Source organism: Salvelinus sp. IW2-2015, linkage group LG4p, assembly GCF_002910315.2.
Source record: "Salvelinus sp. IW2-2015 linkage group LG4p, ASM291031v2, whole genome shotgun sequence".
Lineage (NCBI taxonomy): Eukaryota > Metazoa > Chordata > Actinopteri > Salmoniformes > Salmonidae > Salvelinus > Salvelinus sp. IW2-2015.
In genome coordinates, this window is record NC_036841.1 from 12119424 (window position 1) to 12133882 (window position 14459).

A 14459-nucleotide genomic window follows, 5' to 3' on the forward strand; every position below is an offset into this window, starting at 1 on the left:
AGATAAGATTGGGGGAAACTCCTCAAATACAGGTGTGCCAAGCTTGTAGTGTCATACCTAAGTCTCAAGTCTGTATTTGCTGCCAAAGGGGCTTCAACAAAGTACTGAATAAAGGGTCTGGAATACTTTTTAATTTGTAATACATTTGCAACAATTTCTAAAAACCTGTTTTCGCTTTGTCATTTATGGGGTATTGTGTGTGTGTGTGTGTGTGTGTGTGTGTGTGTGTAAATTGATGAGTGGGAAAAAACCCATTTAATCCATTTTGAATAAAGCTGTGATGTAATTAATAAAATAATAATAAGTCAGTTAAGAACAAATTCTTATTTACAATGACAGCCTAGAAACAGTGGGTTAACTGCCTTGTTCAGAGGAAGATAAACAGATTTGTACCTTGTCAGCTCAGGGCCCAACGCCCATAACAAAACGTGGAAAAAGTTAAGTGGTCTGAATACTTAACGAATTCACTGTATTTTGCTTCAGTGATTTCAATGCACAAATCCTGCATCTTACATGGGTGGGGGAACAGAATTTCATTGAGTGCTTATGTTCAAAAGGCTGTTACATTTCACTACCTACCGTACATGCTATCATGCTTGCAAGGAACGGTAGAGTGTTTCACCATACATTTTTATTTTATTTTTTATCCCTCACCTTCATGTTCTTCTCTCGCCCCCTCTCCTGTGTCAGAGGATGGCTATGTGAGGATGTTCCTGAGGGGTCGGCCAGTCACCATGCACATGCCTGACCAGAAGAGGGACAGCTACAGCCTGGACCACAAGGGGGCGCTGCCTGAGCACAAGCTCAAACTGCAGTGGGTGTATCCTTCTGTCACTGACAAACAGAGAGTAGTGCTGCTAGGCATACAGGGGTGTATTCACTAGGAACTAAACGTAAGAAAACAGGAAGGGACCTACCTGAATGTTTCCAATATAAACTTGTTTTTGTTGCACATTTTCAGTTTGCTAGGGTTGGACTAATGGTTACACCCCAGATGAACCAGGGAAAGCTTGGTTTGGGACAATGGCTATATAAGTATAATGCACATTTTGAGAAAGGACATTTCAGTGTTGCATTACTGACGTCACACAAGAATATAAGACCACTTTACTATTTTGTTTAGTTGATCACTTGTGTTTATGAGTTTATGGCCCCTGGAGAGTAACGTCTTTTGGTTTGTACTGTACTTACCTCCCATAAGTTCTGAGATAGCATCAGCCTCCTACTGTTCAACACTATGGTTGTTCAGACAGGATTACTGTTGTGGTCCTTAACCCTCGGTTGTCCAGGTATGGGTACAGGGGCAGAGACTGCCGCTCCAACCTCTACCTGCTCCCCACCGGGGAGATAGTCTACTTCAATGCCTCCGTGGTGGTGCTCTACAATGTGGAGGAACAGCAGCAGAGACATTACCTGGGCCACAACGACGATGTCAAATGGTAAGGCTAGTTGGTGTGCTTGGTTCAGCAGCTCCCACCACCATAACCTTTGGTTGACTGGCGCAAGCACACAACTTTTCTTGAGGAAATGTACCTTTCTCCTTAGCCTTAGCTTTCACTGCGGTGGGTGATGCCGCAATGCACGTGATAGGCTTCGCAAAAGGGCAAGAGGTTTCCTTTGGAATACATTTAGCTCAATGTGATTGCTCACTGTATGGCATTCACAGTTTCATCTGATAATCATCAGCTGTAATTTGATTGAAACCGGGGCAAGGTAGATTTGCATTTTGCAAGGCTTACTGTGCAAAGAGAACTTCCTTGAATGACACATTGATTCAGGATAAAGTAACTCTATTTAAATGAGATCCTGTTTGAGGCAGTGTCTCCTGTGCAAACAAAGGTTGGGCTGTATATGGTAATATCCTACTTGCACAGTATCATTTTCATACATGCTGGGCTACAGCCAACTCTTTGATATGCCTGACCAGCATACTTTTTCATTTGTATTGTAGACTAATGTTTTCAGTATGGCTATAATAAATTCAACGTTATCTTCAAAATGTGCAAATGCGTTCATGAAAGTTATGTATCATCACAACACTTATACGTCTTCAAGGGCCTTTATACCAGTGTGTTTGTTGTAGGGCCCCATTATTTGCTTTTTGAAGTATTATTAACTGTTAAAAATGAAGGGCTGGATATATGAGTTGACGTAGACTGCATTACAGGCCATTGAGTACAGAGACTGAAAAACAAACAACAAGTCCCCAGAGGACAGTGGGAAAGGTTAGCTTAGCCTTATGACCACATCACTGTCGCTGTGCGTCTTCCCCGGCAGCTTAGGCATCCATCCAGACATGGTCACCATAGCCACTGGACAAGTCGCTGGAACCTCCAAAGATGGCAAGGTACATTTTAAAATCAAAATGTTCTTCTATTCTGAAGGAATGACCTCTTCTGGGAATCGTATTGTGGTTCACAGTAGTATGTACATGACTGCGGTGTTTCCAATTTATCTCTCTCAGACCCACTCCCTTTCTCTCTCTTTCCTTAATTTCATTATCAGCTGTTAGAGGGCAAGGTACATTTATAATCAACACATTCTGAAGAAATGACCTGTTATGTCCCCTTATGACCATCTTATATATTTCACTGTAATACATGACAGCACTGTATCCAATTTCTTTCTCTGACACACACTCTCTCTCTCAGCTGTTGCCTCCTCATGTGCGTGTGTGGGATTCGGTCAGTCTCAATACCCTGCATATCATTGGGATGGGCGTGTTTGACCGGGCGGTCACCTGTGTGGCCTTCTCCAAGTCGGTAAGCGCTCCACAATGTGATTACAGACCTAACTTTGAGAAAGTCATTCATAGTATTTCATTATTACTTTGAAAGCATGTTCCATGACAATAGGTAGCATACTATGCCTTCAGACCCTTTTTCCACATTTTGTTACGTTACAGCCTTATTCTAAAATGGATTCAATCGTTTTTCCCCGCATCAATCTACACACAATAACCCATAATGACAAAGAAAAAACAGGTTATTAGAAATGTTTGCAAATTTAAAATCAAAACTGAAATATGACATTTACATAAGTATTCAGACCCTTTAGTCAATACTTTGTTGAAGAGCCTTTGGCACCGATTACAGCCGTGAGTCTTCTTGGGTATGACGCTACAAGCTTGGAGTTTCTCCCATTCTTCTCTGCAGATCCTCTCAAGCTCTGACAGGTTGGATGTGGTGTGTCGCTGCACAGCTATTTTCAGGTCTCTTCAGAGATGTTCACTTCTGGGCTCTGGCTGGGTCACTCAAGGACATTCAGAGACTTGTCCCGAAGCCACTCCTGCGTGCCTAGGGTTGATGTCCTGTTGGAAGGTGAACCGTCGCCTGTCTGAGGTCCTGAGCACTGGAGAAGGTTTTCATCAAGGATCTCTGTACTTTTCTCTGTTCATCTTTCCCTCGATCCTGACTATCTTCCAGTCCCTGAAAAACATCCCCACTGCATGATGCTGCCACCACCATGCCTTGCCGTAGTGAAGGTGCCAGGTTTCCTCCAGACTTGGAGGACTTGGCATTAAGGCCAAAGAATTCAATCTTGGTTTCATCAGACCAGAGAATCCCATGGTCTGAGAGTCTTCAGGTGCCTTTTGGCAAACTCCAAGTAGGCTGTCGTGCTTTTTACTGAGGAGTGGCTTTCGGCTGGCCACTCTACCATAAAGGCCTGATTGGTGGAGTGCTGCAGAGAAGTTTGTCCTTCTGGAAGGTTCTCCCATCTCCACAGAGGAACTCTGGAGCTCTTTCAGATTGACCATCGGGTTCTTGGTCACCTCCCTGACCAAGGCCTTTCTTCCCCGATTGCTCAGTTTGGCCGGGCAGCCAGCTCTAGGAAGAGTCTTGGTGGTTCCCAACTACTTCCATTTTAAGAATGATGGTGGCCACTGTCCTTGGGGACCTTCAATGCTGCAGACATTTTTTTGGTACCCTTCCCCAGATCTGTGCCTRGACACAATCCTGTCTCGGAGCTCTACGGACAATTCCTTCGACCTCATGGCTTAGTTTTTGCTCTGACGTGCACTGTCAACTGTGGGACCTTATATAGACAGGTGTGTGCCTTTCCAAATCATGTCCAATCAATTGAATTTACCACAGGTGGACTCCAATACAGTTGTAGAAACATCTCCAAGGATGATCAATGGAAACAGAATGCACCTGAGCTCAATTTTGAGTCTGAAAGCAAATGGTCTGAATACTTATGTGAARGTGATATTTTTGTTTATTAAATCTGCACACATTTCTAAAAACCTGTTTTCACTTTGTCATTATGGGGTATTGTGTGTAGATTTGAGGGGGGGGGAAATAATTTAATCCATTTTAGAATAAGGCTGTAACGTAACAATGTGGAAAAAAGTCAAGGGGTCTGAATACTTTTCGAATGCACCTTTTATATGTTAAATATCCATAAATTGTCTGAAACAAATAGAGCCATTTATTTACATGAGATATATATATATATAGCTCTGACAAATACCTGTGCTTCAACAGAATGGTGGTGCTCATCTCTGTGCCGTTGATGACGCCAATGACCACATCCTGTCTGTGTGGAACTGGCAGAAGGAGAAGCAGCTGGCGGATGTGAAGGTGATGAATCCTCACAGACTATACTACAGTATGCATGAGGGGAGCTGCGATTATCATAAATAAAGAAAAGTGAAGGCGTCAGCAGTGTAGGCTTGGGTATGAGTAAGTGTTGTAGTCTGTGGTGCGGTCAGTCACCATTGTCTGCCAGTTCAGGGGTCTAATTCTCCTCTCATCCCCTTCAGTGCTCCAATGACTCAGTGCTGGCCGCAGCCTTCCACCCCATGGACGCCAACCTGATCGTCACCTGTGGGAAGTCCCACTTGAACTTCTGGACCATGGACGGAAACACACTCACCAAGCGCCAGGGGTTGTTTGAGGTATGTGGATGACTTCTGTTAACTTCTGTCTCCTGTTACAACTGATAACTGTAAAAAATATATATTATATTGTGTACACAAAGTAATTAATTATTGAATTATAACAGAACTGTTAAACCTTTTCTACCAGAAAAACGAGAAGCCCAAGTACGTGCTGTGTGTGGCCTTTGCTGAGAACGGAGACGCCATCACAGGAGACTCCAGTGGAAACATCTACGTCTGGGCCAAAGGTCTGTTTGAAGACAATCACCTTCTCAGCCTCCATAAATCAATGCTCTGCAATCAGTCATTCAATTCACACATCCATTTATTTACTTTCATGAAAGCAATTTATTAAGAATAAAGTACCAATCACACAAGTCCACCTCAAACGTCCCTCCTTGAAGCATATTATTTGACAGCTGTTTGTGATTGACAGGTGGGAACCGGATCAGCCAGGTGGTGGCGAGGGCCCATGAGGGCGGGATCTTCTCCTTGTGTGTGCTGAAGGACGGTACACTGGTGTCCGGTGGAGGGAAGGACCGCAGGATGGTGCTCTGGGACCACGACTATAACAAGCAGAGTGAGATGGAGGTGAGAGAAGAGGGTGTGGATGACTCGGAAGGATGAGTAAACCTTATGCAGATAAGGACATGCTGTACTCTATATGAGCCAAAATCCAGACTGCTGAGGTCATCACTTCCCTTGACTTTTTCCTTAGCACATAACGGTTACAAAGACCCAGTGTTTGTTAACTAAACGCAGCAAAAAAAGAAACGTCCCTTTTTCAGGACCCTGTCTTTCAAAGATAATTCGTAAAAAGCCAAATATCTTCATTGTAAAGGGTTTACAAGGGAAACACTGTTTCCCATGCTTGTTCAATGAACCATAAACAATTAATGAACATGCAACTGTGGAACGGTCGTTAAGACACTAGCAGCTTACAGACGGTAGGCAATTAAGGTCACAGTTATGAAAACTTGGGACACTAAAGAGGCCTTTCTACTGACTCTGAAAAACACAAAAAGAAAGATGCCCAGGGTCCCTGCTCATCTGCGTAAACGTGCCTTAGGCATGCTGCAAGGAGGCATGAGGACTACAGATGTGGGCAATAAAGGGCAATAAATTGAAGACCCAGCATCCCGGAGTCGCCTTTTCACTGCTTGACGTTGAGACTGGTGTTTTGCGGGTACTATTTAATGAAGCTGCCAGTTGAGGACTTGTGAGGCGTCTGTTCAAAAACAAGGACATTTCTAAGTGACCCCAAACTTTTGAGTTTGGGTGTCCTTTGGGTAGTCGTAATGCAACTTGAGAATGACAGATGAGATGTATAGTTTTATGCTTGTTGCTGTCGTGTGTCCTCTCTCAGGTGCCTGAGGCGTTTGGGCCAGTGAGAGCCGTGACTGAGGGGAAGCAGGGGGAGCTGTTAGTGGGGACCACCAAGAACACCATCCTTACAGGCTCCTTCCCTGAAACACTCAACCCTATAGTACAGGTACACAACCTCTCAATTGCCACTGTAACTAGTTATTTCCTATGTATCAGTAGGAAGTATATATCTGTTTATAACCCCCATATTTCTCTTCTCTCCCTTCCTCTCTTACCATTCTTCCTCATCTGTCTCCATTTTGCTTTTTCTGCACACGCAATACATTTTCTCTATAATCTCACCTCTTGCCTTGTCTCTTAATCTCTCAGGGTCACACAGATGAGCTGTGGGGTCTGGACATCCATCCTTCCATGGAGCAGTTTGTGACTTGTGGCCAGGACAAGCAGGTCCACCTATGGGACACCAACTCCCATCAGCCTCTCTGGAGCAAGACCATCGAGGTTCTCAATCTTCCGACTCTTCTCTGTAGCTACTCTCTTTTTGAATATACACCAGCTTCCAGAAGAGAGTTGTAGTTTGACGTAGTTGGTCCTGCTGTAATGACAAAGGCTCCTGAAACATCTAGCTGTTTTAGTGAATTTACATCAGTCCATAGTAAGTGTCCTGACTTAGTGTCTTGTATGTGATGGTGCACCATGCAGCCCTGCTGATCCTCCATGTCTCCCTCCGTTCCCCAGGACCCAGGGCGCTCTGCAGGGTTCCATCCCAGTGGAGCTGTGCTGGCAGTGGGGACCATGACAGGAAGGTACTGTACATCCTCAGACCCTCACACATTGACTTACCAATCGTCTCTTATTGGACAATGAAACGCTAACGGCACATGTCCCCAATTAATTTAGACAGGAGGAAGGATTTGGTATGGAATTTGAGTACATGGTGTCATTCCCCTGATACTATCAAATGGTCTCACCTACAGTATACTTCCTCATCCTGTCTGTAGGTGGTTGGTGCTGGACGCTGACACCCGAGACCTGGTGTTCATGCACACTGATGGCAATGAGATAATCTCTAATATCAAGTACTCCCCAGGTACTGTACAAGACACCGTCATTTACAATATAATACTGTGTATCCCACCTTAAATATACACATTGTTAATGGCTCCAATAAGTCTGAACAAAATAGTACAGGATTATACAGTATTCTTATCCACCTCCTCCTACATCCACAATCACAAAAAAATATAAAAAAATAACTCTCCTGCTCTTAGACGGCAACTTCCTAGCCGTAGGTTCCCATGACAACTTTGTTTACATCTATGCCGTGATGGAGAATGGCAAGAAGTACAGCCGCGTGGGGAAATGCACTGTAAGTAAGAAAGACAATCCCTTTTATGGAAAATTAAATCCCTCTCTTTTCTGAACTATTACACTAACATTTTTGTGATTTGTTTACTTTTTTTCCTCCATAGGGTCACTCCAGTTTTGTTACCCACCTGGATTGGTCCGTCGACAGCAAATACATTGTAACCAACTCAGGAGACTACGAGATCCTATTCTGTGAGCCTCTTTTGTCCAAACGGATAACTCTGTCTACAACTGTAGTCTATGTAGTGTTGTGGTACATTCAAGCTCGTCTTCTGTTTGTGGTAAAGGGGAAGCTTCAAGCYGCAAACATGTGACGAGCATGGACCTAGTTCGTAATGTGGAGTGGGCAACCTCCACTTGTGTTCTAGGCTTCAGCGTCTTTGGTGAGTTACCACTTCCTGTTTGGGGTAATGATGGCAAAACCAGACTGTAGCTTTATAAATCCAAGAAACGAAACTTACATGCTTCAACTGTAACTCACTGAGTTCTTTACAGTCAGTTCAGGTCACTCTAGCAATTGCAGATTGACAGCAGTCCAACCACTTTAAAATGGAGCTGTTATTCTTTGCAGTTGTATCAAGTGGAAGTCTCTTGTTTCCTGCCTCTGTTAACTTGCGAACCAAATCAGCCCAGTCTACCCACCTTTTGCGGAAGAATGCATTGAAAGTATAGGAACTTAAGCATTACTTTTTTCACCGCGACCGGTGGGGGAAAAAAGTTTACCCACCTATTTTGTTTTACTGCTATATCACTGGTTCTATCTAGGCGTTTGGCCTGACGGTGCTGACGGCACGGACATCAACGCCGTGTGCAGGTCACATGACTCCTCCCTGCTGGCCTCTGCTGACGACTTTGGCAAAGTGCACTTGTTCTCCAACCCCTGCTCCCAGCCAAGGGTACGCTTGTCATCATTTACATCTTATACGTTTTATTTGAGTGTTTTCTCATCCACTTAAGTTAACCTGTTTGCATCTAAACATATGTAAGTTAATCATTCAGGGGGAAATCCTTCCAATAAATTTTTTTTTTTTTCATGAAGTTGAAGTTAGGATTTTTCCCTCAGTGGATTAATTGTTAACCTTTTGTGTCCGTCTCCCTTCTCCCTCCTTGTCACGACATGCAGGCCCCAAGCCATACCTATGGTGGCCACAGCAGCCATGTGACCAACGTTGCCTTTCTCCACGACAACAGTCACCTGATCTCCACCGGAGGGAAGGACACCAGCATCCTCCAGTGGGTGGTCGCCTAGACAACCCTGCTGCATCAGTCTCCACCGTCGCCTCCTGCCCACCAGAGGGCAGCAATGCTGTGCCTATAAAAACACCCACCTTTAACCCTCTCCTCTCTGCACATATGTTTGATGGTACTGTCCTGAGGTGCCACTATTTGGGGCACTGACTTCAGAGAATAAGCATGTGAGACTATTTTAAGGCTATTTAAACACAGTTGTAGCTGCTATTTATGTTGCAAAGGTCTATAGAGGTATATCTGAGTGGCTGTGGTATTCTAATATTAACTGTAATGTGGTGGTGTGGCACCTAGCACTTAATACATATTTAGGAGTAAGCTTAAGCTGTGCTTTGCCTTCATTTTGTTAATAAAGTTTCTAACCCAATCATGTTTGAATACTCTCTGATACTGTATTTAAAGAGCTTTTTACCAGAGGCAGGGATTCAAACGGTGTACAGCTACTTTAAAAGGTAGCGCTAAAATAATGATGTTGAATGTACAATTGCAAACCATTTCTGGTCTTCTGACTTGCTTTAAAGCTACCGGTATGTAGTCAATCATCTACAGCATTCTCGTATCACTTCCTTCCAATGAAACATACAGAAGTTTCCAATTTACACCCTAGGCTTTTTCCACATGCCTAGAGAATACGTACTTCATTGTGTTTTCAGAAGTGACCCCTGCTGTGTATTGCCGCTGTTCTCTTTAGACAGTCAACATGCTGACAACAATAACATCCCTTTTAACCTATTTGTTTGAAGGGTCCAGGCCTAACCTGTTGTTATTGGTCATGAGGCTGATGTGGTGGTGACCTGTCAACACGTGCCTGATTAGCAAGGAGGAAGAAGGTCATGATAATCCTCCGAAAAAGCATTAACGTCTCCTCAGGATCCCATTTGTTTTGCCCTCTGTGCTTCAATCGTACGGATGAAGTCATGTTTTTTCCCTGTAACCCCTAGGTAAACAGACAATGTTCTTGATCACTGACCATTTGGAATCCCATTTTACTCAGTACTTCAAAACACTTAAAGGTCATAGTTGGCAAATACACTTTCAAGTACTTTGTTGTGGATTGTTTTGCAGCAAAAACCTCTGCAATCCTTTTTGTGCATCAAAGTAATTGCTGTCCCACTTGAAATTGAATCTGTCAACTATTCAGAATACCTCACTCATCATTTTAATAACATTCCCATGTTTTCCTGAAAACAAACAAGAAAATTGTGGGGCATGTGCGTTGACTGTCTACATATACCAAACCCTGCTGTACTGTATTATGTGAAACGGATTTCTCCAAACCCAAGCTCAAGCAGGAAGGTTAGTGGATTTTAATCTTCAAAGAGGAAGTGCATATCTTTGATGCTGCTGTGGCTGTGTCGAAGCCCTGGTGTGTGGGAACACTATTCTGCCTCTTTCCGGGCCGCCTCAAGCGGCTCCCTCCCTGGTCCTCAGTCACTGAGGTTGGGGGGTGGGGGTAATAATATCGACTTCTTGGCGGATATGAAACCATATTGCTAACATTTCTCGAGTGGAATTAGGCGGATGAGACTCCCAGCAGCAGTGCCGAGCAGCCGCTTGAGTGGTTTTTGCTGTTTTTTCACTCAAAGATTAAAGCCCAGGCTCAAAATAGAACAACTTCAGTAACAAAGTCTAGATCATTTACCCCATCTCTCCCCCTTGAATATCCCTCTAAGGTTGATGACAAAAATGACATTCTTTGTGGTATAAATTATGATTTGGCAATTTTGAATAATTTGGTTACCATAAAGTAGGTCTAAATGTTTGGAAGTACCTGCTGCTTATCAGATGTCGGAATCAAGTAAAACAAGTAATTTATTTTATTTCAGGATATTTTAAGATATTTTACATTGACAATTAAGGTAGAAAATGTTGAAATTAGATAAATTACTCGTATAAAGCCTTTTTAGGGTTAAAATAATACTTTTGCATGGTAAGAACCACCCCCCCCCCCCCACAAATTTTAACGTTATTTATTACTCAATATAAGATTGCTTACATTTGAACTTTTTGCAGTGTAAATAAATCTGAGCTGCTTTTTTCTGTCAGGACCATGGGCTCAAAGACAGATGGATGTCTCAGACTCATTACCAACATATTTATCCATATTTAGCTCTAATACTTAAGTCTCTGATAAACATAAAATATTACAGGTTTAGGCAAGATTCCAAATCMAGAATACAAATGAAATGCTACATCTTTTGTCTCAATTCGCTGCAATTGGCTTGTCTGTGTTTCTTTTGAATTATTTTGAAAAAGTTTATTTTAAATCTCACCGCAAGGTGCCTGTCTGATGAATTGATGGGTTAACATTTGTAGACCTAAGAATGGCCACAAAGGGGTTATGGCTCCAGTCCAATATCAAGATCTATAAAGTGTGGTGCCCATTGGATGCCCAGTAGTAATTCAAGTCAATAGCCAATTCGGAGGAATCATTAATCGGGTTATCTCTTGAACCATTCAAGACCAGAATATTTCTGATTTATGTCTCCATATACATTTTTGGATCTCTGTGTATAAATTATAATTAGAATGGAATGAATCCTCTTAAAACAAAGTACATATTTTTAGTAGGAAAGTGGGAATAACTGTTGGATGTTTACCCCTTAGAGATGGTGATTCAGGACAGAAAATAAGCAGATAGGCCAAAACAGATTCCAAGTAAAACCGCAGCAGGTGGAAGAGTTTGACTTGGGTCTCCCACATAACATAAAATGATGCTTGACATCTATTTGACTCTTTGACACACGTCTAGCCCGTGCTGAGTCTGTTTACCATGCTTCTGAACACACTGTGTTCCCATAGCCCACCACCCTGGAGAGAAGCCCTCTCCCTTTCACTCTCAACGAGGACCATTTCATTGATCACCTTCCAGTACACAAGACTGGGAAAGCTGATACGGCATGTCTTTCTCTCTGGTCTTGTGTGCAGTATTTATGTCGGCCATTATGAATCAATCTCCAGCTGGATATGCAGAAGAGATACACTGGGATTCATTTTCCATTTGTGAATTATAGATGTGCCCTCACTTAGGTGCCCATAAACATTCTATCTTCTACTTTATAGCCCTGACTTCCCAGCAGACTGGATGAAAGACTAATTGGATCTCACACCATCACAATGTAGACTCACAGGTCATGTGGACAGATGCAGTGATGCAGTTTCTACAACACCCGAGTGACCACTGAGATGAAAAGTCTACAGTGGGGTCCAAAATTGACAGCCTTGATAAAGATGAGCAATAATGACTGTATAAAGTAAATAATTCAAATACTGAGCTATATTGTACGCTCCAAAAAATTGGGAAATTATATTATTTGATACTAATACAATTGCGCAGAGAAAGACATTTTGTTTAACAAGGTAGGGGTCAAAATGATTGATTGTTTAGTATTTTGTCCCATATTCCTAGCACGCAATGACTACATCAAGATCTTGACTCTACAAACTTGTTGGATGCYTTTGCAGTTTGTTTTGGTTGTGTTTCAGATTATTTTATGTCCAATAGAAATGATTAGTAAATAATCGATTGTGTCATTTTGGAGTACTTTTTATTGTAAATAAGAATATAATTTGTTACTAAACACTTCTACATAAATGTGGATGCCACCATGATTTTGAATAATCCTGAATGAATCGTGAATAATGATGAGGGAGAAAGTTACAGAGGGTCAAAGATCATACCCCCAAGACATGCTAACCTCCCCTATTATTTGTAATGGTGAGAGGTTAGCATGTCTTGGTGGTATGATCTTTGACAAATTTCAGACCCCACTATATTTCCACATCATATATTTTGAGCAGGAATGTTGTTGTCATCATGTGGGAAAGATACCTGCCCTGGGTGAAAAATTATAATAGATACCTACTATTTGTAGATACCTGCCCTGGGTGAAAAATCCCCTTCTCTATGTTTAAGGCTTTAATCCTCCATGTAACAATAATTTAACTTTTACATGTAGTATATATATGTGTAATGTATGCTTCAGGATATACAGGTAGGAAATATATGTAAATCCTTAGGTAATGTTTATCACGTTTCAGGTAAGACCCAAATGCAGACTGTGTTGAAGTAACAATGTTATTACAACAACAGGGGCAGGCAAACGACAGGTCAAGGCAGGCAGGGGTTGATAATCCAGAGTAGTGGCAAAGGCACAGGACGGCAGGCAGGCTCAGGGTCAGGTCAGGCAGAGGTCGGTAATCCAGAGTAGGTGCAAAGGCACAGGATGGCAGGCACGGGCAGGCAGAATGGTCAGGCAGGCGGGCTCAGAGTCAGGACAGGCAAAGGTCAAAACCAGGGGAGCGAGAAAAAGAGAGACTGGGGAAAAACAGGAGCTGAGACAAACCGCTGGTTGACTTGACAAACAAGACGAACTGGCAACAGACAAACAGAGAACACAGGTATAGGTACCCAGGGGAAGATGGGCGACACCTGGAGGGGGTGGAAACAAGCACAAGGACAGGTGAAAGATCAGGGCGTGGCAGTTTGTAGAAACTTGCCTGGGTGAAAAAGTCCCTTCTTTAAATGTGGAAAGCTTTACGAATGATTAATGACATATTTACGGTGTGCTTATAGATGCCTAATGAATGCTTCCTTATACAGTTAATGTAAACCATTACCATATTTATGTGTAAATCATTCTCACTGTGACCTCTGTGAAACATTCTCCCTGTGTAGACTGGATATAGTATTTATGACCTCTTCAATAGACCTTCTATCAATACTATAGTCTGGGTTATATCAGAATTTCCAAATCTATTTGATAGCTAAGTTATTTCGCCATTGATATCCTCTATCCGGTGAGCTCTGCCCAGTACAAAAGGACAGGAAACAGAGGGTAATTTCTCTCCAGAATACATGTACCAGTCTCCTCWCTGGGAATATTTCACATATCCAGATACTACTTTTTTAAATTATGCTAACTTTTTATTAATCAATCATAGCAGTCATGGTCAGTAAAGGCTATTATATCTTTACAAGAGACTACAGCATCATTAAAGCATGGTGATGCAGCAGTGTTCTGTCCAACATTTTGTTTACAATATGTGCTACTGGAAAATTGTACTCAAAAAAGAGCCTGGGTTTGGCCTGGGTCAAACCCCAAACCAAGACAAAAAGACACAGCTAGGAATGTATGTCCATAACAATAATTAATTGACACTACAGGGGATCCATATATGCACAGGCGTGCTTTTGAAGTGGAATGTTGATGTTTCTGTATTGAATGGCTGCTAACTGGTGCATGATGTACACTGAGTGTACAAAACATTAGGAACAATTTCCTAATATTGAGTTGCACCCACTTTTGCCCTCAGAACAGCCTCAATTTGTTGGGCATGGACTCTACAAGGTGTTGAAAGCGTTCCACAGGGATGCTGGCCCATGTTGACTCCAATGCTTCCCACAGTCGTGTCAAGTTGGCTGGGTGTCCTTTGGGTGGTGGACCATTCTTGATACACACGGGAAACTGTTGAAAAGCCCAGCAGTGTTGCAGTTCTCGACGCAAACCGGTGCGCCTGGCACATACTACCATACCCTGTTCAAAGGCACTTAAATATTTTTTTTTTGGTCTTGCACATCCACCCTCTGAATGGCACACATACACAATCCATGTCTCAATTGATAACAATCCTT

At 42.6% G+C, this 14459-nt stretch overlaps 1 protein-coding gene across 5 annotated transcripts in view; it reads left to right on the forward strand.

Moving 5' to 3' along the window:
* Positions 1-9191, forward strand: part of LOC111960529 (echinoderm microtubule-associated protein-like 2) — a 34725-nt gene extending 25534 nt beyond the window's left edge. For 3 of the 5 annotated variants that reach the window (XM_023982557.2, XM_023982559.2, XM_023982560.2), the window contains 18 exons: positions 691-820; positions 1290-1439; positions 2278-2347; positions 2506-2520; positions 2652-2762; positions 4488-4583; positions 4766-4900; positions 5031-5130; positions 5319-5473; positions 6249-6374; positions 6578-6709; positions 6947-7014; positions 7210-7298; positions 7480-7577; positions 7681-7768; positions 7864-7959; positions 8342-8472; positions 8700-9191. In XM_023982557.2, the coding sequence (XP_023838325.1) occupies positions 691-820; positions 1290-1439; positions 2278-2347; positions 2506-2520; positions 2652-2762; positions 4488-4583; positions 4766-4900; positions 5031-5130; positions 5319-5473; positions 6249-6374; positions 6578-6709; positions 6947-7014; positions 7210-7298; positions 7480-7577; positions 7681-7768; positions 7864-7959; positions 8342-8472; positions 8700-8825 (1916 nt within the window). In that variant the 3' untranslated portion in view covers positions 8826-9191. The remainder of the gene's footprint in view (positions 1-690; positions 821-1289; positions 1440-2277; positions 2348-2505; positions 2521-2651; positions 2763-4487; positions 4584-4765; positions 4901-5030; positions 5131-5318; positions 5474-6248; positions 6375-6577; positions 6710-6946; positions 7015-7209; positions 7299-7479; positions 7578-7680; positions 7769-7863; positions 7960-8341; positions 8473-8699) is intronic. The other 2 variants (XM_023982558.3, XM_070438117.1) reach the window with 1 other exon arrangement.
* The last annotated feature ends 5268 nt before the right edge of the window (positions 9192-14459 follow it).